The 24749-nt window shown below is 49.1% G+C and overlaps 2 protein-coding genes and 1 pseudogene across 6 annotated transcripts in view; 1 reads left to right on the top strand and 2 right to left on the bottom strand.

Annotated features, from left to right (window-relative positions):
* The window catches only part of ACAD9 (acyl-CoA dehydrogenase family member 9), a 34256-nt gene extending 29842 nt beyond the window's left edge, over positions 1 to 4414 (bottom strand). The window contains exon 1 of one of the 5 annotated variants that reach the window (XM_055259069.2): positions 4032 to 4414. In XM_055259069.2, coding sequence (XP_055115044.1) covers positions 4032 to 4181 — 150 coding nt within the window. In that variant the 5' untranslated portion in view covers positions 4182 to 4414. The other 4 variants (XM_055259073.2, XM_055259071.2, XM_055259072.2 and 1 more) reach the window with 4 other exon arrangements.
* Positions 4380 to 8733, bottom strand: LOC129471215 (lipid transferase CIDEC-like; annotated as a pseudogene).
* A 1071-nt stretch (positions 8734 to 9804) lies between these two features.
* On the top strand, positions 9805 to 24390 carry LOC134735440 (intraflagellar transport protein 122 homolog). Its single transcript, XM_063630489.1, has 8 exons — positions 9805 to 9809; positions 10547 to 10600; positions 10857 to 10870; positions 11015 to 11028; positions 13059 to 13223; positions 16815 to 17009; positions 20260 to 20503; positions 24054 to 24390. The coding sequence occupies exons 1-7, from the start codon at positions 9805 to 9807 to the stop codon at positions 20365 to 20367; spliced, it is 555 nt and encodes a 184-aa protein (XP_063486559.1). The 3' UTR covers positions 20368 to 20503; positions 24054 to 24390.
* Positions 24391 to 24749: the final 359 nt, after the last annotated feature.

Raw genomic sequence — 24749 nt, 5'->3', positions numbered from 1 at the left:
ACCTTGTACAGCTAATCAGCCAACAGATTTCTCTGCTCTATCAATATGCTCACACTGCTTTCTCCTCTCTGGGCCCAGGACCACAGGCTTATAGGTGAGTCCCTAACTAAATGTGACAGCCAACTTAAAGGAATCCCTGCCTCCATCCATTCCAAAACCACCCTGAAGGTGGTATAGAAAAAAAAAAGCTTGAAGGCCAGGCACAGTGGCTCACGCCTGTAATCCCAGCACTTTGGGAGGCCGAGGGGGGCGGACCACGAGGTCAGGAGTTTGAGACCAGCCTGACCAACATGGTGAAACCCCGTTTCTACTAAAAATACAAAAATTACACGGGCGTGGTAGCACGCACCTGTAATCTCAGCTACTCAGGAGGCTGAGGCAGGAGAATTGCTTGAACCCAGGAGGAGGAGTTTGCAGTGAGCCAAGATTGCGCCATTGCACTCCAGCCTAGGTGACAGAGTGAGACTCCATAAAAAAAAAAAGAAAAGAAAAAGAAAAAAACAAGCTTAGCTGGGTGCAGTGGCTACTGCCTGTAATCCTAGTCCTTTGGGAAGCTGAGGCAGGGGGATTGCTTAAAACCCAGGAGTTCAAAACCAGCCTGGGCGTGGTTGCACACACCTGTAGTTCCAGCTACTCAGGAGGCTGAGGTGGGAGGATCCCCTGAGCCTGGGGAGGTTGAGGCTGCAGTGAGCTGTGATTGTACCACTGTACTCCAGGGTGGGCGACAGAGTGAGACTCTGTCTCAAGGGAAAAAAAAAAAAAAAAGAAAAAAACCAAGCTGACGGCTCCATCACTCTGCAGCCTTTTATATCAAAGCTCAGTCTCCTTCACTGAACACAGAGGCTCACTGACACTTGGGTCTTGTGCAATGAGCTGTGTTAGAGATCATTCTGGTACCAGTGGGCAGGTCAGATAAGACAGCCTGGCAACTAATTGGCCTTCAGGTACAACCACAGAAAACCTGCCACACAGGAGAGATTGCAGGGGCGTGGGAGAAAGATTCTGATGTTATCAAATCAGGTCAATGCCTTAGGGGAGGAGAGTTCAATTGCAACAAACAGTTTGTAAATTATCTAAAAAAGTGGAACCTGTTATTCAAAGAAATCTAGTGCAGAAACCAAATATGTAAAAGAGACAGAAGCAGGCAGCTCTGACTTGAGACTGCTGATAGGGAAAACAGGCACCCAAATCCCACCCACTCAACTTCCCACCCAACCCTGCAGCAGTTCCAGGACACTCCATGAATAGCTTGGATCCAGCTTAAGGCAGGGTGACAAGCACTGGCCTACATAATCTGAGATTCTAAGCATCATGTCCCATGTTTCTGCTCTAATCCCAGTAAGGCTGTGAGAGATGACACTGGCCTGATTCAAAGTAGCAGCAGAAGGGCCTAAAAGTGGTCAGATTCTAAGAACCTGAAAGTAGAGAAAACCAGATCTTCTGTGGAATTAGATGTGGACTAGGAGAATAAGAGTACAAGGTGACTCCAGGTGTTCTGTTTGAACAGGTGGAACAACAGAGCCACCATTATCTATGATAAAGAAGGCTGGTGGAAGGAGCAGGATTGGGTGAGAACCAGGAACTCAGTTTGGGATCTATTAATCTCAAATGCCTGTTAGATCTCTTAGTAGAGCTTTTAAGTACAAAGGTAGATTAAAAAAAGAATCGTGGCTGGGTGTGGCAGGGCATGCCTGTAGTCCCAGCTACTGGGGATGCTGAAGTGGGAGGATCTATTGAGCCTAGAAGTTCAAGGTTGCAGTGAGCTATGATGGCACCACTGCACTCCAGCACGGGTGAAAGAGGAAGGCCCCAACTCTGAAAAAGCAAAAGGAATCTGGAGTTCAGGGAGAAATCTGAACTGGAAAAAGAAATTTAAGGCATCAGGATATTGATATTTAAAGCCAGGACACTAAATAAGGTCACCCAGGAGATGGCTGTAGATGAAGGGAGACCCAGCCTTAGTAAATTCCAACTCGGCTAGTTGGAAACACTGGTCACTGTTTAGCGCTCAAGGAGCTGAAAAAGAACCAGCAACGGACACAGAGAAGTATCAGCCAGTGAAGTATTTAGAACATTCAGAGAACGGTGAGAATTGTGATTCAGAAACCAGAGAAGAAAGTGTGTCAACAGGGTGGAAGGATGAACGGTGTCAGATGCCAATGATGGGTCAAGTAGGATGAAGTCTGAGAACAGATCACACAATTTGATAACAGAGAGGTCATTACTGACTTCCATGGCCATTAGGGACAAATGCCTGAATGGTAAGGGCTCAAGGTCCAGTAGAAAGAACAGTTAATGATGCAGAGAAAGGAAAGAATTACGCTTGAGTAGGTGAGAAGGCCTGGGGTCTAATGAGAGGTTGGTTTTGCCAGGAGCAGACAGTTCAGTCATAGTAACAGAAGGTAGATAATATGGGCATATATGCAGGGGGAGGGGGTTAACTGTGCCTGTGAAGTTCTCATCTGACTGCATGGATTTTCCCATTGGAATGGGAACCAAAGCTGACAGCTGAAAGTAAAGGCAGGGCAGGGCAGGTGGTGCCAGAGGTTTAAAGATGGAAACAGATCTGAAAGATCTGTGTTCTTTCTTCACCATGCTGCTGGAAAGCAGGAAGTCCCAGGATAGAGCACCATACTGCCCCAGGTCCTGGGTAAAAGGTTTTCCAATATGTTCAAGACATAGCTCCGCACTTTCTAGCTGGGCAAACTGCTTTTAGTCTGAGTCTTAGCTTCTTCATCTGTAAAGTTGCTTGCTACAAAGGGATCAGCCTGACAGCCTCAGAGGAATGTTCCAAAGAGAAGCCAGGGAATAACTTCTGTGATACAGGATCAGCCAACATTCAGCCAAGTTCAAAGCAGGGCACCTCGAGGAAATAGCAAGTATACTGTTGCTTTCCTTAGAAGATAAAATAAAATACAAAGGAAAGAGCAAGAAATGTGTTTATTCCTATTTTGTAGATGAATGCACTGAGGCACAGGGAGGTGAAGCCGTCAGCTCCAAGGTCACAAGACTAGTAAGTGTTGAAGCCAGCTCTCTCTTCTGCTGCACAGTACTCTACAGTTTAAGAAGACTCTCCATGCACCATTTATCTCACTGGGGCTCTACAACACATCTGTGAAGGAGACACAACACTATCTCCATTTTAAGGCTGAAAAAACTGAGTCTCGGCCGGGTACGGTGGCTCACGCCTGTAATCCTAGCACTGTGTGAGGCCGAGGTGGGCGGATCACCTGAGGTCAGTTCTAGACCAGCTTGGCCAACATGGTGAAACCCCGTCTCTGCTAAAAATACAAAAAAAAAAAAAAAAAAAAAAAAAAAAAAAGCCGGGCATGGTGGCGGGCGCCTGTAATCCCAGCTATTCCGGAGGCTGAGGCAGGAGAATCGCTTGAACCCAGGAGGGAGGTTGCAGTGAGCACTCCAGCCTGGGCGACAAGAGCGCGACTCTGTCTCAAAAAAAAAAGAACTGAGTTTCAAAGTCAACGAGCCAAGACCAAACCCAAGTCTTCCAACTCTAAGAGGACAACGTGTTTTATAACCAAACTGTTACTACTGGCTGGGTTGTGCGACCCTTGGGAAGCATCTTGGAGCCAGATTTCTGAGGAACCTCAATGGCAGGGAGAGGCGCTAGGGCTCAACTGGGGAAGGAAGCCCCAGGGCGCTGGAAGGTGACTGAGGAGGGACATGGTGTAAACTGTTTAGGAATCAGAGAGGAAGCCCCGCACATTTCGAGACCAGACCAGCTGAGATGAAGGCTGCTTTGTTAATTACCTAGCCTAGAGTTTTCCAAATTCTCCTGACAAAATTCAGCTGGAACACGTCACCACCACATTTCCAAGGGTCTTGGAAATGTCTCACCCTTTCTCTGGGAAGGTTTTCCTGGAACTCAGGAATCCGGAGTGTTAACACGCCTCGGCCGCAGGGTGTATCTCTCTGGCAGGTTTGGGGAATCTTACAAAGTTCAACACCAGTCTTGCAGCTGAGGGTGAAAAGCGGGAGCCAGACAGCAAGGGTTCGCCCAGGGCTCGCGTTACCTTCTTGATTTTGCCCAGGAAAAGCTCTTTGGCGAAAGCTCGTACAGGCGGGCTGGTGCGCAGTAGCCGCCGGTTAGCGGTAGAGACCACCAGACCCCGGCAGGCACGAGCCGCAGCCGTGGTGCGCAGGAAAAGCCCGCAGCCGCTCATGCTGCCCGACGTTCCCCGGCCTCAGCCTCAGTCTCCCCCTCTTGCTTAGCGCCGCAGGGACACACACGGTCCGCCACGTCTGATGACGTTACTGGCCCGCGACAAAGTGCAGTACTCACTGCGCTTGGGCGGTCTCCCGCAGCAGGCGATGGAGAGGCCAGAAAAGCGGGACGGCTACCACCTTCCGCGGCCAAGGCCTTAGTCACGTGCAGCTGGCTGGCCCGCGCCGCCTGATGACGTCACATGCCTACGCTTCCCGCCGGCCCCACTGCGCTTGCGCAGCCAAATGAGTTGGCCGGAGGAAATTGGAGGGTGGGGGCCGCAGGCATCTTGGCGGGTATAAGCTCTGGCCGTCGTGACGGCGGAGACGGACCTGTTTTTCACATACCAGCGGTTGTTTCCATAAATGCCAGCCATGGGAAATCTCCCTGTGTACAGAAACCTAAAGGCCGGCTCAGCTGCCTCCACTTGTCTCTTTTGTCACTTGCGGCCACTAGGCCGTGGTAAAACTTGAGAAAAGCAAAAGAATGAGGGAAATGCGCTGTATTGGGGTCTCTGCAGGGGCACGGTAAGGGTAAGGTTCCATTTTTAACTGGATGGTGGATTCCTGAGATACTGTTTCGTTCCTAGTTGACATGTATGTTACATACATTTTTTGGAAAAGGAAAAGAAAATGGGTTTTCAGTCACAGAGCGGTCTGGATAAAACTGAGTCACCTCTGTCCTGGGAAACACTAACTTAAAAGGCAGGCGGAGGAAGAGAAACTACCGAGGGAGCTGAGAAGAGATGGGAACTATTGGATGGGATGGGACAGGCCAGGCTGTAACCGCCCCAGGGGTTCACCTTGCCCGCTGACTAGACAGCTGATTTATCAAGACCGAAATTGCAATAGAGAAAGAGTAATTCACGCAGAGCCGGGTGTGCTGGAGAGGGAGTTTTATTAGCCAAATCAGTCTCCCCAAAAACAGGGATCGGAATTTTTAAGGATAATTTGGCGAGTAGAAGCTTGGGAAGTGGGAGGTGCATGATTGGTCGGGTTGGAGATGGAATGATAGGGGGGTCGAAGTGAGTTTTTCTTGCTGTCTTCTGTTCCTGAGTGGGATTGCAGAACTGGTTGAGCCAGATTACCAGTCTGGGTGGTGGTAGGTTTTACAACAGTGATGTTATTTCCAGGAACAATTTGGGGGACGTTCAGACTCTTGCAACCAAAGGCTGTATGGCCTCTAAACTGTAATTTCTAATCTTATAGCTAATTTGTTAGTCCTCCAAAGGCCGACTGGTCCCAGGCAAGAAAAGGTTGTTTTTTGTTGGGTTTTTTTTTTTTTTTTTTTTTTTTTCCCGGGAAAGGGCTATTTTTGTTTTGAAGTTAAACTATAAACTCATTCCTTCCCAAGGTTAGTTCAGCCTACGCCCAGGAATGAACAAGGACAGCTTGGAGGTTAGAAGCAAGATGGAGTTGGTTAGGTCAGATCTCTTTCACTGTCTCAGTTATAATTTTGCAGTGGCGGTTTAAAGGCCAGGCCATAGGGGCCCACGTAGGAGGCAGGGCATGCCTGGCACCTCACAGCCCAACGGTGCCCTGAACGTGGCACATGGGCCCTCTACAGATCTTCAGCCAGCTCCTCCAGGAAGAATGCCACTCTGCTTTTTCACCCAGACTGGTAATCTGGCTCAACAAGTTTTGCAATCCCACCTAGGAACAGAAGACAGCAAGAAAAACTCACTTCAACCCCCTATCATTCCATCTCCAACCCAACCAGTCAGCACTCCCCACTTCCCGAGCTCCCGAGCCAAATTATCCTTAAAAACTCCGATCCCTGTTTTGGGGGAGACTTGCTTGTTCCCCGACTGTAGCATTGACCACAGTGTTGGGAAATGCCTCCAGCTTCCATTGTGTGAACTCCTTGAGAAGAAAAAGAAATCCCTTTCATCTCAGCAAGCTAAGCTCAGCACCAAAAAAGATTAAATTGCTAACACAACATCAAGAAAAAAGAGCTCAAAACTCTGCAAGGCGTAGAGTCAAAACTGCAAAATATTTGCAGGCATCTTTTCAGATTATTTTACCTTGTCTAAGGTCTCTCACCTGGTTTCTTCATCAGTGGTTGATATTTACTTGCTTAGCATTCAGCTTCACAAGAAGGTATTTGGAAACAACTGCCTTTGTAAATTATCCCCATAGGTAAAGAAAAATATACATATGTTGCAAAAACTGTTTCAATTTTGAGCTGCTGTACATTTTTGCCAAACAATACTATTAAATCAGTCAAGTAGTCTGTTAATGTGTCAAATGTTTAGTGTACACAGGTCTCCCTAAATCAACCAAATGAGAAATCTAGTGACACATATTTTACAAAACAAAAATTAGAAAAATGTTAAGGCATAGTTTCTAATTGCTCCAATAGAGTATAGCAGAAGAGTTTTGCTGTTTCACTACTATACCAGTTTCTAAATTCAGTTTCCTCATCTGTAAATATGAGTATGATACCCTTTATCTCACAGGACTTTTAAAAGGTTTAAGTAAAATAATCCATATGAAAGCACTTAGCACAGCAAATGATAAAAATGACAATAGTTACACTTTGATCCTTCCATCTTATATTTAAGTATTAGCCTCTGAGAAATATGATGTTGTTTTAAACAGTTTCCCCTGTTCAGTTTACTAAAAGAAAAACTTCAGCTGAATTAAATTTAAAGGAGCTTAATTGGCCGGGTCGGGTGCAGTGCCTCATACCTGTAATCCCAGCACTTTGGGAGGATGAGGTGGGCGGATCACTTGAGGTCAGGAGTTCGAGACCAGCCTGGCCAACATTGTGAAACCCTGTCTCTACCAAAAATACAAAAATTACCGGGCATGGTGGTGAGTGCCTCTAATCCCAGCTGGCATGCTACATGACTCGGTGTAGAGTGCCCACGATGGCAGTCACTGGAAGGAGCTGGTTGAGGTTGGGTGATTCGGGGCCCTCATTATATCGACTTCACAGCTATCGACTCCAGAGACTGGAGGAGCTCTGCTGACCTCTCTAGGTGACCACAGCCACCTGGATCCCAACGAGAATATTCTGGGGTAACTGTACCTTGGCTGCACCTGGGTGCTCAATAATGTCACCTGGACCCTCTCCCAACCTCTGACTCTGTGTCCTTCTCTCAGTGTGGATGTCGTGCTCAGGTGGGCTTTCCCTTCAAGGTGACAAGATGGCACCCACAGCCCCAGCCACCCAACAGAAATAGACCTTCTGTCCCCTGCTACCAACCCTTGTCCTGACCCTCGCCACCTGATTGGTCACATGCCCAGATGTTAGCCAATCACTGTGGCTGGGTAGGTTGGGTTCTTCTGACTGGCCAGGTTGAGGTCATGTGGCTGCTGTTGCCAGGGGTACTTGGAGCTGCTCCCCTGTTTGGGTGCGAGATGGTATACCCACCGGCTTCTGTGTAACAGAATCCACGAGGCATTTTTCCCTCTCCCACCACCTCCTCCCCAGGTCGCATTTCACACATCCCAGAAAGGAACAAGGAGCAGACTTCTGTCTGAAGATAGGATTTGGGATTCCCCTCAGCTTCAAGATTTGCTCCTTGTCCTGGTGCCATCGGCTACTCACTCAACCAACATGCACTGAGCATCCTCGATATACCAGGCTGTCACTAGGTGTGATACAAAGATGAGCAGGGCTAATGGGATTCCTGTCCTCCAGGAGCTGACACTCTAGGGGGAATGCACAGACAAATCAAAGACCAATTCAGATCAGATGAGTCCAGATGAGGAAAGAGATAGGATGGGATGGAGGGTGCCATGGAGGTGTCCCCAGCAAATCCCAATTTGCTCACTTCACCATGCACTCAGCCTCATGCAGTGTAGATCATAGGAAAGGGAGTATACATCATAGAAAGTCAGCCGGGCGCGGTGGCTCAAGCCTGTAATCCCAGCACTTTGGGAGGCCGAGGCGGGCGGATCACGAGGTCAGGAGATCAAGACCATCCTGGCTAACACGGTGAAACCCTGTCTCTACTAAAAATACAAAAAATTAGCCGGGCGTGTTGGCGGGCGCCTGTAGTCCCAGCTACTCGGGAGGCTGAGGCAGGAGAATGGCGTGAACCTGGGAGGCGGAGCTTGCAGTGAGCCGAGATCGCGCCACTGCACTCCAGCCTGGGGGACAGAGAAAGACTCCGTCTCAAAAAAAAAAAAAAAAAAAGAAAGTCACCTTCACGTTCAGGCAGCTGATGAAGTCCTGTGGGCTCAGCTTGTTCAGGTCAAAGGTTATGCGGGCCACATCCATCTTCTTGGCAGGCTTATGGGGGAGAAACAGTGGGTGCCTCATCCCCTGCATCGAGACAAGCAGATGGTTAGCACCCCTTGAAGACTTCTCCGAGGGTCCCACTTTTCTCCCCCAACAGGTGGGACCTCACCTGTCCTGATAGGGGCTCCCATTTCTGCCCCTTCTGGAGGACCAGGAACACTGTATCGCCTGCCAGAGCTTGGAAGGAAAGACTCTTCTTCTGTCTGTACGGTTGTGCCATCTTCCTCCAGCACCAGGAAGAAGGGCTTGTCTGCCAGCATCAGAGTGCCCTGAACCTGGGGAATAAGGTCGGTGATGCTTCTGCCATCTCTAAGAAGTCACAGAGCCAGTCTGGGAAAGCCCCACGTCATAGCTCCTCAGCTGCCAGGGAAAGAACAAGTGGGCTGGGGTCTATGGGGTGGAACTGGAGCCCAGGCCCTCTGCTGTGGAATCACTATGTAGAGACTTTATCATGGTACCTCTTGGCGCCTGGCTTCAGGGTTCATAGTCTGGAACAATATTGTCCGATAAAATATAATGTAAGCCACATACGTAATTTTTAGTTGATATACCACTTACATACTATAAAAGTCACCCTCTTAAAGTGTACAATTCAGATCCCAGCACTGGGCAAAATGGTGAGACTCTATCTCTACAAAAAAAAAAAAAAAATACATAAATTAGCCAGGTGTGGTGGTGTGTACCTGTAGTCCCAGCTACTCAGGAGACTGAGGTGGGAGAAACACCTGAGCCCAGGAGATCAAGGATGTGGTGAGCTGTGATCGTGCCACTGCACTGCAGCCTGAGTGACAGAGTGAGACGCCGTCTCAAAAAAAGCATATAATTCAGGGTTTTTTGTATATTCACGAAGTTGTGGAAACATCATCACTATCTAACTTCAGAACATTTACATCACCCCAAAAAGAAACCCAGTTCCGACCGGGCGCAGTGGCTCACGCTTGTAATCCCAGCACTTTGGGAGGCCGAGGCAGGCGGATGACCTGAGGTTTTGAGTTCGAGACCAGCCTGACCAACATGGTGAAACCCCATCTCTACTGAAAATACAAAATTAGCCGGACATGGTGGCGCATGCCTGTAATCCCAGCTACTCGGGAGGTTGAGGCAGGAGAATCGCTTGAACCTGGGAGGCAGAGATTGCGGTGAGCCGAGACTGTGCCATTGCACTCCAGCCTGGGAAACAAGAGCGAAACTCTGTCTCAAAAAAAAAAAAAAAAGAAAGAAAGAAACCCAGTTCCCATTGGCAGTCACTCCCCATTCCTCCAATTCCCCATCCCATGGCAACAGTTATTTTCTGTTTCTATGGATTTGCCTATTCCAGACATTTCATCGAAATGAAGTAATACAATATGGGGTCTTTTTAGACTGCTTTCACTTAGCATGTTTTCAAAGTCATCTGTGTTGCAGCATGATTTATCTTTTTTTTTTTTTAAGAGACAGGGTCTCAGTCTGTCACCCAGGCTGGAGTGCAGTGACACACTCATAGCTCATTGCAGCCTCAAACTCTTGGGCACAAGCGATCCTCCTGTCCCAGCCTCCTAAGTAGCTGGGACTACAGGTGCTTGCCATTACACCTGCCTAATTTTCATGTTTTTGTAGAGACGGGGTCTGGCTATGTTGCACAGGCTAGTCTCAAAATCCTGGTCTCAAGGGATCCTCCCACCTTGGCCTCCCAAAGTGCTCGGATTACAGGCATGTGCTACTATGCCCAAACTTGATTCATTCATTTTTGACTAAATAGTATTCTACTATATAGATATAGCACATTTTCAAATCCATTTATCAATTGATAAACATTTAGCTTGTTTCTTATTGGCTACTATGAATAATGCTGCTGTAAGTTTTGGTGTACAAGTTTTTGTATGAACATCTAGTTTCCATTCTCTTTGGCATATACTTAGGAGAAGAATTGCTGACTCATACATTAACTCTATGTTTGACTTTTTTATATTATTTTTTGCTTTCCTTTTGAGACAGGGTCTTGACTGTTGCCCAAGCTGGAATGCAGTAGCACAGTCACTGCTCACTGTAGCCTTGACTCTGGAGCTCCACTGATGCCGCCACCTCTCTGTGCAGCTGTGTGACCTCAGGCAAGTTACTTAACCTCTCTGTGCTGCTGTGTGAACTCAGGCAAGTTACTTAACCTCTGTGTGCAGCGTCAGTCGAGTTACTTAAATTCTCTGTGCAGCTGTGTGGCTTCAGGCAAGTTACTCAACCCCTCTGTGCAGCTGTATGGCCTAAGGGAAGCTACTTAACCTCTCTGTGCTGCTGTGTGACTTCAAGCAAGTTACTTAACCTCTCTGTGCAGCTGTGTGGCCTCAGGCAAGTGACTTAACCTCTCTGCAGCTGCTTTGCCTCTGACAAGCCATTTAACCTCTCTGTACAGCTGTTTTGCCTCTGGCAAGTGACTTAACCTCTCTGTGCAGCTGTGTGGCCTCAAGGAAGTTACTTAAGCTCTCTGTGCAGCTGTGTAGCCTAAAACAAGCTACTTAACCTCTCTATGCAACTGTGTGATCTCAGCGGTTACTTAACCTCTCTGTGCAGCTGTGTGGCCTCAGGTAAGTTAAACCTCTCTGTGCCACGTGTGGCCTCAGACAAGTTGCTTAACCACTGTATGAAGCTGTGTGACATCAGGCAAGTTATGTAGTTTCTCTGCGCAGCTGCATGGCCTCAGGCAAGTGACTTAACCTCTCTGTGTAACTGTGTGACCCAGGCAAGTTACTTAACCTCTTGTGCAGCTGTTTTGCCTCTGGCAAGTTACTTAACCTCTCAGTGCAGCTGTGTGGCCTCAGGGAAATTGCTTCACCGCCCCCTCTTTCCAACTCTGAGACTTCAGATAAGTTTTTTGTTTTTTGAGGACAGCTTCAGGCCAAAGGTGCAGTGGCCCTCACACTCATAGCAGGCCCCACGTTCTGGCAGAGTTGAGCTACAGCCTCTGGCTACATGTAGACTTGATTAGTGGCTTAAGGTCATCAGAAGGTGGAAGATTTGTAGAGACGGAGGCAGAGATCGTTACCTAGGTCACCTCCCAATTATGGCAGCGAGTGGCAGTGCGTTCCGCATGTGTCCTAGAGAATGCTGGGTCCTCAGGATACTGACAGATGTCATAAGAAAAATTGGCCTTTTGGCCAGTTAGGTGTAGGATGTTAAACAGATTTCTGTGTGTGTGTATGCGTGTGCATGCATGTTCTTTGCTCAACATAAGAGAAGTTCTAAGTGGGCTGCTACATGAAACTTTGGAAGTGAAAATGAGCCAGTCGCAGTGGCTCATATCTGTAACCCCAGCACTTTGGGAGGCCGAGCCGGGTGGATTACTTGAGGTCAGCAGTTTGAGACCAGGCTGGCCAACATGGCGAAACCCTGTCTCTACTAAAAATACAAAAATTAGCTGGACGTGGTGGCGGGCACCTGTAATCCCAGCTACTCGGGAGGCTGAGACAGGAGAATCTCTTGAACTCAGGAGGTGGAGGTTGCAGTGAGCCGAGATCGTGCCACTGTCCTCCAGCCTGGACAAAAGAGTGAGACTCCGTCTCAAAAAAAAAAGAAAAAGAAAAAAACTGAAAATGTAGCTGCATTAGCCTGAGAGCCAAGCTGTGCAGCAGATGGCTTCTGGCTGAGCCTTGTCAGGTCCTTGCTGGGGACGGAAGTCACGGAGTGTGAGAGCAGTGGGTGAAGTCAAGAACAATGCCAAGGGGAGGTGGGTGAAGTCAAGAACAAAGCCAAGGGCCACTTCTTTCTCAGGCAGCTCTCACTTCCCATGGGAGCATGGACTTTGGGGTCAGGTGGGCCTGAGGTCATGTTCTTAGTTAGCTACTCACAGGCTTTGTCACCCGAGGCAGGTCATTTTACCTCTCCAAGGCTACAGTTTGACATGAGGATAATGCTACATTTCACAGGACTGTCAAAAATAGATATCAAGGTTGGGAGTTAAATCCAGTTTCAAAAAAAAACCCAAACAGGGATATTAAAGCAGGCATACTGGTGGGTACCTGTTGTCCCAGGTACTCAGGAGGCTGAGGCAGCAGGATTTCTTGAGCCCAGGAGTTTGAGGCTGCAGTGTGATATGACTAAGCCTGTGAATAGCCACTGTGGTCAGCCTGGGCAAGATAGCAAGACTTTATCTCTAAAAAAAATTTTTTTTAAACCAGGGATATCAGTAGATGATGGCTGTCATCATCACTGTCATCATTATTATAACTTTCTACCACATGTCTTGTCAGTGTTCATAGTAGCCTTTTCCTGTGTTAGTTTGTGACTCGGATCTCTGCTAGGTGGCATCTCCTAATGCTGCAGTTTGGGTAATGTCATCAACAAATCCCCAGTCCGAACAGACACTGAAGTGAGCTCGGCCTGTCTCGGGTCTGTCATTACTTCTGCAGCCTCTGATGAACCTTGCTTCTGGCCTCCTAAGGATAAGCCAACGCCTCACCCCCTTCTTTCTTTTGATGAGTCCTTTTCCCTGCACGGAGCTTCTGGTGAAGGTGGTGGGAGTTGTTCTTGCAGAGCACATGGGATTCCAAGGGCCTGGCAGTGGGCCAGGATCTTGTTGCCATGGTGACTGACACTGTTTTCGCTGAAATTTTGCCAGATCCTGAAGATCTTCGTGGACAATCTCTTTGCTATCATCCTGCTGAAGCAGGCCACAGCTGTGCGCTGCTTGGACATGAGTGCCTCCCGTAAGAAGCTGGCTGTGGTAGATGAAAATGACACTTGCCTGGTGTATGACATTGACACCAAGGAGCTGCTTTTTCAGGTGAAGTCCCCAAGGGGGACTAGGGACATCGTCCTTTGATTAGAGACCCTCCTCTAGCTTCCTAGTCCCTGCAGGAGGCTCTCCTGCTCTGGCCCAGGCAGGTCTCTGGGAGGGGCAGGGGCCAAGCACAGGCGCAGAGTCCCAGAGGCCCTGGGCCACAACCTGCTCCTCCCACGCAGGCACAAGTCACAGGGCCTGGACCGGCCTCTTTAACTTTGGTTTTCTTGCCAATGAGATGAGCCAGCAGAGCCTCTCTTAAGCGTTTTCCATGAACAAGAAATGGGGTGATGACTCTGAGGGGGGCGTGACGTTAGCACTCAGTGAATGGAGCGATGGATGCACTTCCTTTGCAGAAGTCTGCGTCTCACCTGCTGCAGGCCTGCCTGTGTCTATGTGCACCTACAGTGTGGGAAGGAAACAGGATCAGTTTTGTCATCTGAAAGGGGGAAGGGGATGGGCATGCCTGACCTTCTGTTTAATTCACAAGAATGCTAGAAGAGCCAGCAGAATGCGAAGTGCTTGGATCTTTGGAGGCATAGGCATTGTTTAGTGGAGTCATCCAGCCCTGTGGCCTGAGAAAGTGTGTCACCAGAGATGACAGCCCAGCAGCTCTGTGCTCAGGGCCTGGCTGGCTTTCTGCTGGGCTCATGCCATTCTTTGTCTCTTTTGGGCTTTGGAGGTGGGGAGGGCTGGTTGGGCAGAATCGAGTTCCCCTCAAAGCTGGAGTCCCTCCTGACTGGTTTCCTCGGCCACTGCAGGGTTTCCAGGCTCCTCCTTGTTCTCAGCAGTAGAATCAATAGGGGGAGGGGCCTGGAGTGGGGAGCAGCCTCAGTCAATTAGAAGGGGTTACCTCGGCCGGGCGCGGTGGCCCATGCCTGTATTCCCAGCACTTTGGGAGGCCGAGGCGGGTGGATCACGAGGTCAGAAGATCGAGGCCATCCTGGCTAACGTAGTGAAACCCCGTCTCTACTAAAAATACAAAAAATTAGCTGGGCGTGGTGGCGGGCACCTGTAGTCCCAGCTACTTGGGAGTCTGAGGCAGGAGAATGGCATGAACCCAGGAAGTGGAGCTTGCAGTGAGCTGAGATCGCGCCACTGTACTCCAGCCTGGGCGACAGAGCGAGACTCCGTCAAAAAAAAAGAAGCAGTTACCTGGCCACCTCTAGCCCAGAGGTGACTCCCTGTCAGTCTCAACTCACTCATGTCCCTGAGAGAGTAGAATGGTTCGGGGGAAAGAGAGGACACACCCTTCAGGCTGACCTAGGCTTGGGTCCTGTCTGCATCCCTTCCTGTGTGATCTTAAGCAAGTTAATGAGCCTCTCTGAGCCTTGATTTCTTTTCTCTAAAATGAAATTAGTAATTGCCCATCACAGAATTGCTACAGGAATGAACAAGATACCACAGTGCCTAGCTCAGTGCTGGGCACAAAATGGGGCCTGAAATGTTACCTCCCTTCTTCCCAGCCTCACCTCCCACCTATGGGGGGTGTAGCTGGCCCCAAATGTGAACCTGTGTCTGAGCCTAGACTCATACAAATGTGGAAGGGCGTCTGCGCGCCCCCGTCCCCACTGCTGGCTCTGTAGCAGGCTAGGGGAGGTGATTCTCAGCCCTGCCAGGAGACATCAGCATTCCCAGCTGTGACATTGCCTGCTGGCTTTTCCTCTTCTCCACTGCCCCTCCCCCTACACATAAAACAGCTATATATTTTTTTCTCATTATAGAAGCAATTTACGCTCATTATAAAAGATTCAGACATTGTAAAACATTCTAGGCAGAAAGCTGTGAGCATCTACTGGTCCCTGAGGCTCCAGGGCTTAGCAGGGAACTGAGGTGCAGTGGATGCCTCCCAGGATGACTCTATTTTCACAATATGTGGACTGTAAATGCAAAGAACAAGATATTCTTTTCAAATCTTACAAATAACTCACCGTTCTTTCTCATTATCAAACAATAGATAGATGTTCATGACAGAACAAATGAGAAAACAGATTTTCCCATTACACAATTTCACCCACCCAGAAACGCTGTTAATCCTTTGGAACATATTCTTGTAAATCTTCTGTCTATAGAGATGTATATTTCTTCTGTAATAGAAGTGGAATCCCACTTTGCTGATTCTCCACTTTCTTTCTTTTTTTTTTTTTTGAGACAGTTTTCCTCTTGTTGTCCAGGCAATGCCACCACAATCTTGGCTCACCGCAACCTCCACCTCCTAGGTTCAAGCCATTCTCCTGCCTCAGCCTCCGGAGTAGCTGGGATTACAGGCACATGCCACCACGCCTGGCTAATTTTTGTATTTTTAGTAGAGACAGGGTTTCCCCATGTTGGCCAGGCTGGTCTTGATCTCCTAACCTCAGGTGATCCACCCGCCTTGGCCTCCCAAAGTGCTAGGATTACAGGTGTGAGCTACTGCACCTGGTCTGATTCTCCACTTTCTATATAGGGACTCATATTTCAGGAGAATTTTTTTCAATATTATTATACTTTAAGTTCTAAGGTACATGTACACAACGTGCAGGTTTGTTACATACGTATACATCTTCCATGTTGGTGTGCTGCACCCATTAACTCATCATTTACATTAGGTATATCTCCTAATGCTATCGCTTCCCCCTCCCCACCCCACAACAGGCCCCGGTGTGTGATGTTCCCCATCTGTGTCCAAGTGTGCACATTGTTCAATTCCCACCTATGAGTGAGAACATACCGTGTTTGGTTTTTTGTTGTTGCGATAGTTTGCTCAGAGTGATGATTTCCAGCTTCATCCATGTCCCTACAAAGGACATGAACTTATCCTTTCTTTTTTTTTTTTTTTTTTTTTTTGAGACGGAGTCTTTTTCTGTCCCCCAGGCTGGAGTGCAGTGGCGCGATCTCGGCTCACCACAACCTCCACCTCCTGGGTTCACGCCATTCTCCTGCCTCAGCCTCCCGAGTAGCTGGGACCACAGGCGCCTGCCAACATGCCCGGCTAATTTTTTGTATTTTTTAGTAGAGACGGGGTTTCACTGTGTTAGCCAGGATGGTCTCGATCTCCTGACCTCGTGATCCACCCGCCTCGGCCTCCCAAAGTGCTGGGATTACAGGCTTGAGCCACCGCGCCCGGCCCTGAACTTATCCTTTCTTATGGCTGCATAGTATTCCATGGTGTATATGTGCCACATTTTCTTAATCCAGTCTATCTTGATGGACATTTGGGTTGGTTCCAAGTCTCTGCCATTGCGAACAGTGCTGCAGTAAACATGCATGTGCATGTGTCTTTATAGCAGCATGATTTATAATCCTTTGGATATATACCCAGTAATGAGATGGCTGGGTCAAATGGAACTTCTAGTTCTAGATCCTTGAAGAATTGTCAGGAGAATATTTTTCAAAAGTAACTCCTGCTTACTCAAAAATTCCAACAACACACAGGTGCGTGGAGGGGCTTGCCTCTGTTCATTTCTTTGTGGTCCCCTTTCCTCCTTTTCCCTCCATCCCACTGTAAGCAATTTAGTGGGATTCAGTCTTTAAGAGGGTATTAGGCTGAAATGTGCAAGCACTGCCCAAGCCCAGGGTGGTTCTCACAGGATCCCCACTGTCCCTGTCCCCCAGGAACCAAACGCCAACAGTGTGGCCTGGAACACCCAGTGTGAGGACATGCTCTGCTTCTCGGGAGGATGCTACCTCAACATCAAAGCCAGCACCTTCCCTGTGCCCTGGCAGAAGCTGCAGGGCTTTGTGGTTGGCTACAATGGCCCCAAGATCTTCTGCCTCCACGTCTTCATTTCTGCCGTGGAGGTGCCACAGGTAACTGGGAGCGCCTGTCCACTCTCAGCGCTGGCAAGAGTGGGCACAAAATGGGGCCTGAAATGTTACCTCCCGGGCCCCTGGCTGATGCTTTGAGGAGAGAGTAGCAAGGAGAGAAGAATGGCAACTGTGATGTCGTGGGAGGCAGTCTGGGCTTGGAACCTGCAGCCCTGTCTCCACTCCTTGCAACCTGTGTGACTGGGGGCAAACAGCTCAACCTACCTGTGCCTCAGTTTCTTCCTGGTCCCCCTTGTGGTAGGGATTCGGGGGGGTATACAGTGTTGTCAGCAGAGTATATTTTACAGAGAGCCCAATGTGGGCCGAATGGAGTGAGCAGCAAAGCCGGGAGTCCGGCAGGGTGTGTGTGTGAGCACGTGTGTGATGGTGGTGATGTGTGTGTGAGAGAGAGGGGAGAGAGAGAATGAGTGGGTGGGGGGTGAGGCCTGAGGTCTGTGAGCCAATAAGGGAGCATGGGACTCTGCACAAGCCCCCTGAACTAGGAGGTGGCCACAGCAGAAATGGGGCACTGAAGGGTGCAGCCACGGAATGGGAGAGGGCAGAACCACAGACAGGTGGCTGAGATTGACCTCCCGAGTGCGAGCTGGTCTCCCCTTCACCTCCTGCACCCCATGCAGATGGTGCTTACTGTAAGATTGCCATAAAACAGAGACGCACACTAGCGAGAAGCTTTAGCCCTTAGTATCCCATCCTCAGTACAGAATCACTCTTGAACGTGTTGAAATACATCTGCTTAGAGCTTTTCTATGTGTATATATAATGTATGCATAATATACAATTAGAAGCATGTGATTTTATAACATTTTTAAACAAAAGTGGAATCACACTGCAAATACTGTTTCATGACTTTTATGTGTGTAAGTATTGCTACCTATAGATGGAACCTCAGATTTACTGTATTCCCCAAGCCTGGCCTGTAAACAAGACTTCTCATCCCTTCCTTTATGGCTATCTTCTCATTTCACCTCACATTCGGTTATGGCAGCCCCATCACTGTCTATGAAGTGCTGGCTGTAAACTCATCATCTGGCCTTTTCACTCAGCAATCTCCTAAAGCATGGTTCTGTGTCAGCAAATGTTCTTTTTTTTTTTTTTAATACATGCTTTTATTTTTCCGTGATTACAAACACAACTGAATATCAAATGCACAAAGTAAGAATTATACGGGGAAAAAAAATGAGATACATTCATATATATATCATCTTTTCAAAGCTATTTCCATCCAGAATAACCTTGGTTTGCCAGGGCCAATAGAAAGAAGTCACAAAATTGCCTTTAGTCAAATTTGTGTGTTTGCTTTCTTCTATAATTCCAATACCTCCACCATCAATGACTTGAGATAGCTGCCAAGGTGTTATATAATCAGTGCCAGTGTCTTCATTCATTCTACAATGAAGGCTGTCACTTCACACTTGGAAGGTTGCACAGCGGCCAGGCAGAGGCGCTCCTCATTTCCCAGACGGGGCGGGCGGGCAGAGGTGCTCCTCACTTCCCAGACGGGGCGGCCGGGCAGAGGCGCTCCTCACTTCCCAGATGGGGTGGCCAGGCAGAGGCACTCCTCACATCCCAGATGGGGCGGCCGGGCAGAGGTGCTCCTCACTTCCCAGACGGGGCAGCAGGGCAGAGACACTCCTCACTTCCCAGACGATGGGCGGCCCGGCAGAGGCGCTCCTCACATCCCAGATGATGGGCGGCCCGGCAGAGGTGCTCCTCACATCCCAGATGGTGGGCGGCCGGGCAGAGGCGCTCCTCACATCCCAGACGATGCGCGGCCAGGCAGAGACGCTCCTCGCTTCCTAGAAGGGGTGGCGGCCAGGCAGAGGCTGTAATCTTAGCACTTTGGGAGGCCAAGGCAGGCGGCTGGGAGGTGGAGGTTGTAGCGAGCCGAGATCACCCCACTGCACTCCAGCCTGGGCAACTTTGAGCATTGAGTGAGCAAGACTCCATCTGTAATCCCAGCACTTTGGGAGGCCGAGGCAGGCAGATCACTGGAGGTCAGGAGTTGGAGACCAGCCTGGCCAACACGGCGAAACCCCATCTCCACCAAAAATACAAAAACCAGCCAGGCGTGGTGGTGTGCGCCTGCAAGCCCAGGTATTCGGCAGGCTGAGGCTGGAGAATCATGGGAGCCCGAGGCAGGGAGGTTGCAGTGAGCTGAGATTATGCCACTGCACTCCAGCCTGGGCAACAGAGGGAGACCGTCAGAAAGAGAAAGGAAGGAAGGAAGGAAGGAAGGAAGGAAGGAAGGAAGGAAGGAAGGAAGGCAGGCTGGAAGGCTGTGGCAGCAAATGTTCTTATCCAGCATGGCAAAATGTTAAGATAATTGTAGACTCACATAAGTTGCAGGAAATAATACAGAGATCCCTTATACTCTTTGCCCAGTTTCCTGCAATGGTAACTGTGCAAAGCTCCAGGACGATTTTCCCACCCATGTTGGTGTGTGTAACCACCCCCCACGGTCACGGCACTGAACATAGCCACCACCACAAGTGCCTAGTGTTGTGCTACCCTTTTACAGCCAGCTCCCCTCCCTCCTGCCTGAGCCCCCCTGCATTGTATTTATGGCTGCATTTTGTCCTGTCTTGTGGATGTTCCATGACTGACAGACAGGCTGAACACACAAAGGGTGCGCAAAGAAGCCCAGAGCAGGAGAGAAGACTCCCCAGCCTGGCTCTTGTTCGGCACAGTCGCAGGCTGGCTCTGCCTCTCTTGGCTGCACTGTCCTGAAGCAGGAAATATGAGAAAAACAAGTAAAGGGAAAACAAGTCCAGCTGGAGCTATGATAACATTATCTGCAAGGCCAGGCAGGGGCCCCAAAGAAATGGGTTCCAAGAGCAGGGATGAGAAAAACAAGTTCTTAGTCTCTCCCTGGAATTCTCTCCCCATGCCATCATTCTTTGTTCTGCTCTTATAACTATTTTTGTAACTATTTCTGCAAGTTTGCAAGGATTTTATAAGTTCATGTTTTCCCATCTATGCAGGATGGCAAAGGTCACAAGACATGCCTGAATTGCAAAACCTGTCACAGTTTGATTAACTGCCTTTGTTCTGCTTCTTTAAGCTCACTTTCCCTACCCCGCAAGTTTCGCATCACTGGCTAGCCACTCCCCTTCAGTCGCCTGAATAAAAGTCAAGCCTGATCTTTGTTCGTTGCTCAGCCTCTGGATATTAATCTGCTGGGCCAGTGGCCACCTAAATAAAATCCTCCTATTTCACCCTTTGATCTCTCCAGTCTCCTGATTCCCACAACATTTTGGCGAGCCAGCCAGAAGCGGAGACGACAGGTTTACTGTCTCCTTTGCCTGTGGGACTGGAGCCCTGGGCCAGGGGAGGCCTGTGACCCCAGGCACCATCGGGAGAACTTCAACTCAGAGGGGAGATCAGCTTTCCTGTGATCCGGTGCCCCTACCCGACAGCGCAGCAGAGCCTAAAGGGGCTACAGGATGATTCCAGGAACAGCACACTTCAGGACCACAGTAAGGTTCGGGGCCCAAGGCAGGACCTGTCCCATAAGGGCGGAAGGGAACTTGATTATCTCCTGGGAGTGCACCAAGTAGTCCGACCCAGGATACAAGAGTGGCTCGCAAAGTCGGATGAAACTGGCACCCAGGGCGTACGAGTAATCTGACCTAGGATGCGAGAGTGGCTCACTATTTCGGATGAAACCTACACCCCAACTGAACCAGGACGCGAGAGTGGCTTGCTAAATTTGTTGAGAAAGGAAACTGGAAGCAGGGAGTTGTGTGAGTGCATGTGAAAGAGATGGTTCCGGAAGGAATCAATGCAGGGAGTGACGTGTGGGGGTTGCAGGTCTCTTAGCATAGATTGTACGCTTCGAGTGAAGCATGGGACTGACCGGGACTAGTGGCGAACATCCTACATGGGCTACCACATGTGGCTCAGATAGATGCCCCACAATTTAGTAATTGTGGGGGGATTAACAATCACTCCAAAGCTAAGCTGCATCTGAAAGACTCCCACAAGGGAGACGATCTAATCGGTCTGAAGTGAAAGTGAGTGTGTTGTGCCAAAAAAGGAGGAAATGGGAGGGAAGTCGTCAAAACCTACCTGATTAGAATGTATGTTAAAGAACTTTAAGAAAGGTTATAAGGGGGACTATGGAATCAAGTTGACCCCCCCAGAGGTTAAGAACTCTCTGTGAAATAGAATGGCCCTCCTTTTAGTGTAGGATGGCTGGCCTAAAGGACTATAGATAGAGAAACAATTGGCCATGTATATCGGGTGGTGACTAGGGTCAGAGAACAGCCAGGGCATCCAGACCAATTCCCTTATAGTCTGAATGCAGCCCTGCCTAGCAGCTTATTGCAGAACGCTCGTAGCTTGAGTTGAGCCAAAAGTGAAAGAGAATTCAGCTTCACTGTCAGCTGCAGAGACAAAGGGAAAGCCACAGGTTTTGCAGGAACCACTGGAGGAGATAGAGACCCCTCCTCCCTACACTCCAATACCCTCCTTTACCAAGACTGGCCCCTGAGCAGCCAGACTCAGATGGTGATACGCCCCAGGCTACACCCCAGAGTGAGAAATCTGAGCCCTCATCCCAGGAGGTCAAGGAGGAAAGTCAGGATGATTAAGCAGGCTGCCTCCAGTCTGGCTGCACCCAGGTTATGCAAATGCCTCTCAGAGAAACAAGGGGACCTCTTTATTATAATGCACAGGGCCAAGTCCAAGGAGGAGAATGAACTTTCATTTACCAGCCTTTTTCAGCCACCGATCTCCTAAACTGGAAACACCATACTCCCTCCTACACGGAGAAGCCCCAATCCCTCACAGATCGATGCAGTCCATCTTCCTGACACACAGTCCAACTTGGCCAGACTGCAAACAGCTCCTACTGACGCTGTTTAACACTGAGGAGTGCCGGAGGGTAACCCAGGCAGTCCTCCACCAGTTAGAAGCCAATGCACCAGAAGGCACACTTAATGTTCAGGCTTACGCTCGGGGCCAGTTCCCAGAAGCAGACCCTAACTGGGACCCAAATGATGCAGCCCAGTTTCAGCGCCTACAGAGGTACCAAGAAGCACTGCTGCAAGGGTTAAGGGAGGGTAGAAAGAAGGCCGTCAATATAGGAAAGATCTCAGAGGTGCTTTAGGGAATTGATGAAAGCCCCAGCCAGTTTTTATGAGAGATGCTGTGAGGTGCTCCGGTTTTTTTGTTTGTTTGTTTGTTTGTTTTTTTTAGACGGAGTCTCACTCTGTTTCCCAGGCTGGAGTGTGGTGGCGCGATCTCAGCTCACTGCAAGCTCCGCCTCCCAGGTTCACGCCATTCTCCTGCCTCAGCCTTCCGAGTAGCTGGGACTACAGGTGCCTGCCATCACGCCCGGCTAATTTTTTGTATTTTTAGTAGAGACGGGGTTTCACTGTGTTAGCCAGGATGGTCTTGATCTCCTGACCTCGTGATCCGCCCGCCTCGGCCTCCCAAAGTGCTGGGATTACAGGCATGAGCAACCGCACCCAGTGAGGTGTTCCACTTTTATACTTCCCCATTTGACCCCACGGCCACTGAAGATCAGTGCATGGTGAACACAGCATTTGTAGGACAAGCCCAGGGGGACATCAGGGGGAAGCTGCAAAAGCTAGAGGGCTTCACAGGCGTGAATGCCACTCAGCTTTTAGAAGTGGCCACCAAGGTGTATGTTAACCGTGATCAGGAGGCAATGAAGGAGGCTCGTCAGAGACTCAGGAAAAAGGCCGATTTGCTGACGGCAGCACTTACAGAAGGGGGCAAGTGTCACGAGAGGACGTGGACATGGACATAGGTGCAGACAAGGAAGAGGTCAAATCAGGCAAAGACCCGAGAATTGGGCAAGACTAGATAGGGGCCAGTGTGTGCAGTGCAAGAGGAAAGGACGCTGGAAGAATGAATGTCCAGAAGGCAATGAGGGAGAGGAGGAAGCCAAGGAGCTAGAAGGCTGCCAGCTAAAGCTTATCACACCCAGAAAGAGCCAGATGCTGACTTTATTGGGCTGGCAGGGACTGAAAGGTTATGAGGACTAGGCCAGACTGGGCTCCATCTCCTTAGGCCCCCAGGAGCCCATGTCATGGTGGAAGTAGGGGGCCACCTGATGGACTTTATAGTAAACACTGGGGCTGAACACTTGGCAGTGATACAGCCCATGACTTTAAGCCCGCTCCATCCTGAAGAAATGGTGTTAACCCTTACCATCCTGCAGGCGGAGGAATGGAGACTACGCAGAAGGGTTGCCAAAGCTGGGGCTAGATGAGCTGTATAAGTTGCTTAGTAAAATTCCTGGAGTGTAGGCCGAAGATACCCGCCCAGCCTGGCTGTGATCCAGGCACCAGTGATAGTGGAACTAAAATCGGGGGCAACACTGGTTCAGGTTCATCAGTACTTCCCCAAGAAGCTGTACAGGGCATTCAAGGGCATTTGAAGCAGCTATTAGAACACAGGACCTTGGCCCAATGCCGGTCACTGTAGAACATTTTTGCCAGTGTGGAAACCAAGGACTAACGAATATAGACCAGTGCAGGATGTACATGTTGCAAACCAGGCCCCCAGGGATTCCAGAAATGGAAATTACACACGGCCAACCAGCCACAAAGCTCAGGAAAAGTGGAGCACATGAACCAGACACTCAAGCAGCTACTAAAGAAATATTGTCAAAAAACTCATCTAAGATAGGATCAGGTCCTGCCCATGGTCCTCCTCCGAGTCAGGTGTACCCCCACCAAACAAACTAGGTATTCACCCTCTGAAATCTTGTTCTGCCAGCCACCCCCAACCATAGGTCAAATTAAAGGTCAAAATTAAGGTAATTCCGTGAGTTAAGGGAGCTAACCTTGAGAAGGCAGATGCAGGCCTTAGGGAGAGCCATGCAAGAGATCCATGGCTGGGTACAGGAAAGAATGCCCATAGGACTAACAGACTAAACACACCCCTTTAGACCCAGGGATTCTGTTTAGGTCAAGAAATAGAATCCAACCACTTTAGTACCCATATGGGATGGGCCCCATACTGTAATCTTGTCCACTACCACTGCTGTTAAAGTTGCAGGAATCGTGCCTTAGATCCACCACAGTTGGCTGAAACTGGCAGCCCAGGACAAGTGGACCAGCCAGCAAGACTCAGACCATCCAAACCAGCATATCCTATGACAGGACCGAGGTGCCAGTGAAAGTGACAACAGCCCTGCTCTGGTGACTCCAGAAGCCAACCAGTCTACGCACAGCTGAAGCTTGAGGAGACAGCAGCCCTGCTCTAGTCACCCCAGAAGCTGACCAGTCTATGCACGGCTGAAGTTTCATCAAGGAAGTAAATGTAGTTAGAAATCTTAAGCCCAGTAATTTTCCTTGTAATCTTAATTGTTTTACTATTAACCTGTCACTGTGGTCAACCTCCTCCTCTGGATAAGGACCTCTGCTGTCCATGCTGGGTATGAACATAGTATTCATTACTTTGTTCTTGCTACTCCCTCTATCCATGTTAGAAGGAGGGGAATGCAGAAAGTTTAAACTAATTGTTGCCTAGAAATTGATGACAATAGGAAGGTCATTGAAGATATAACTGTAAAAATTCAAAAATTAGCCCATGTCCCAGTCCAAATTTGGAAAGGATGGTCTCCAGATACCCCTTTGGGGGCTGGTTTTTGTCCCTTGGAAGATTTAAGACCTTAGTAGGAATAGTTCTGATCATACTGGGAGTCTGTCTCACACTCCCTTGTCTCCTACCTCTCCTTGTCAAAAA

The sequence above is a fragment of the Symphalangus syndactylus genome, chromosome 21, assembly GCF_028878055.3.
Source record: "Symphalangus syndactylus isolate Jambi chromosome 21, NHGRI_mSymSyn1-v2.1_pri, whole genome shotgun sequence".
Taxonomy (NCBI): domain Eukaryota; kingdom Metazoa; phylum Chordata; class Mammalia; order Primates; family Hylobatidae; genus Symphalangus; species Symphalangus syndactylus.
The sequence above is the reverse complement of the archived record's forward strand: the minus strand, read 5'-3'. Positions and strand labels throughout refer to the sequence as shown.

Bases quoted from the DNA above. Each gene is read 5' to 3' on its own strand.
- LOC134735440 (XM_063630489.1), top strand. The intron at 13,224-16,814 runs GTGAAGTCCCCA...CCTGTCCCCCAG, and splicing joins CCAAGGAGCTGCTTTTTCAG to GAACCAAACGCCAACAGTGT. The intron at 17,010-20,259 runs GTAACTGGGAGC...TGATCTCTCCAG, and splicing joins CTGCCGTGGAGGTGCCACAG to TCTCCTGATTCCCACAACAT.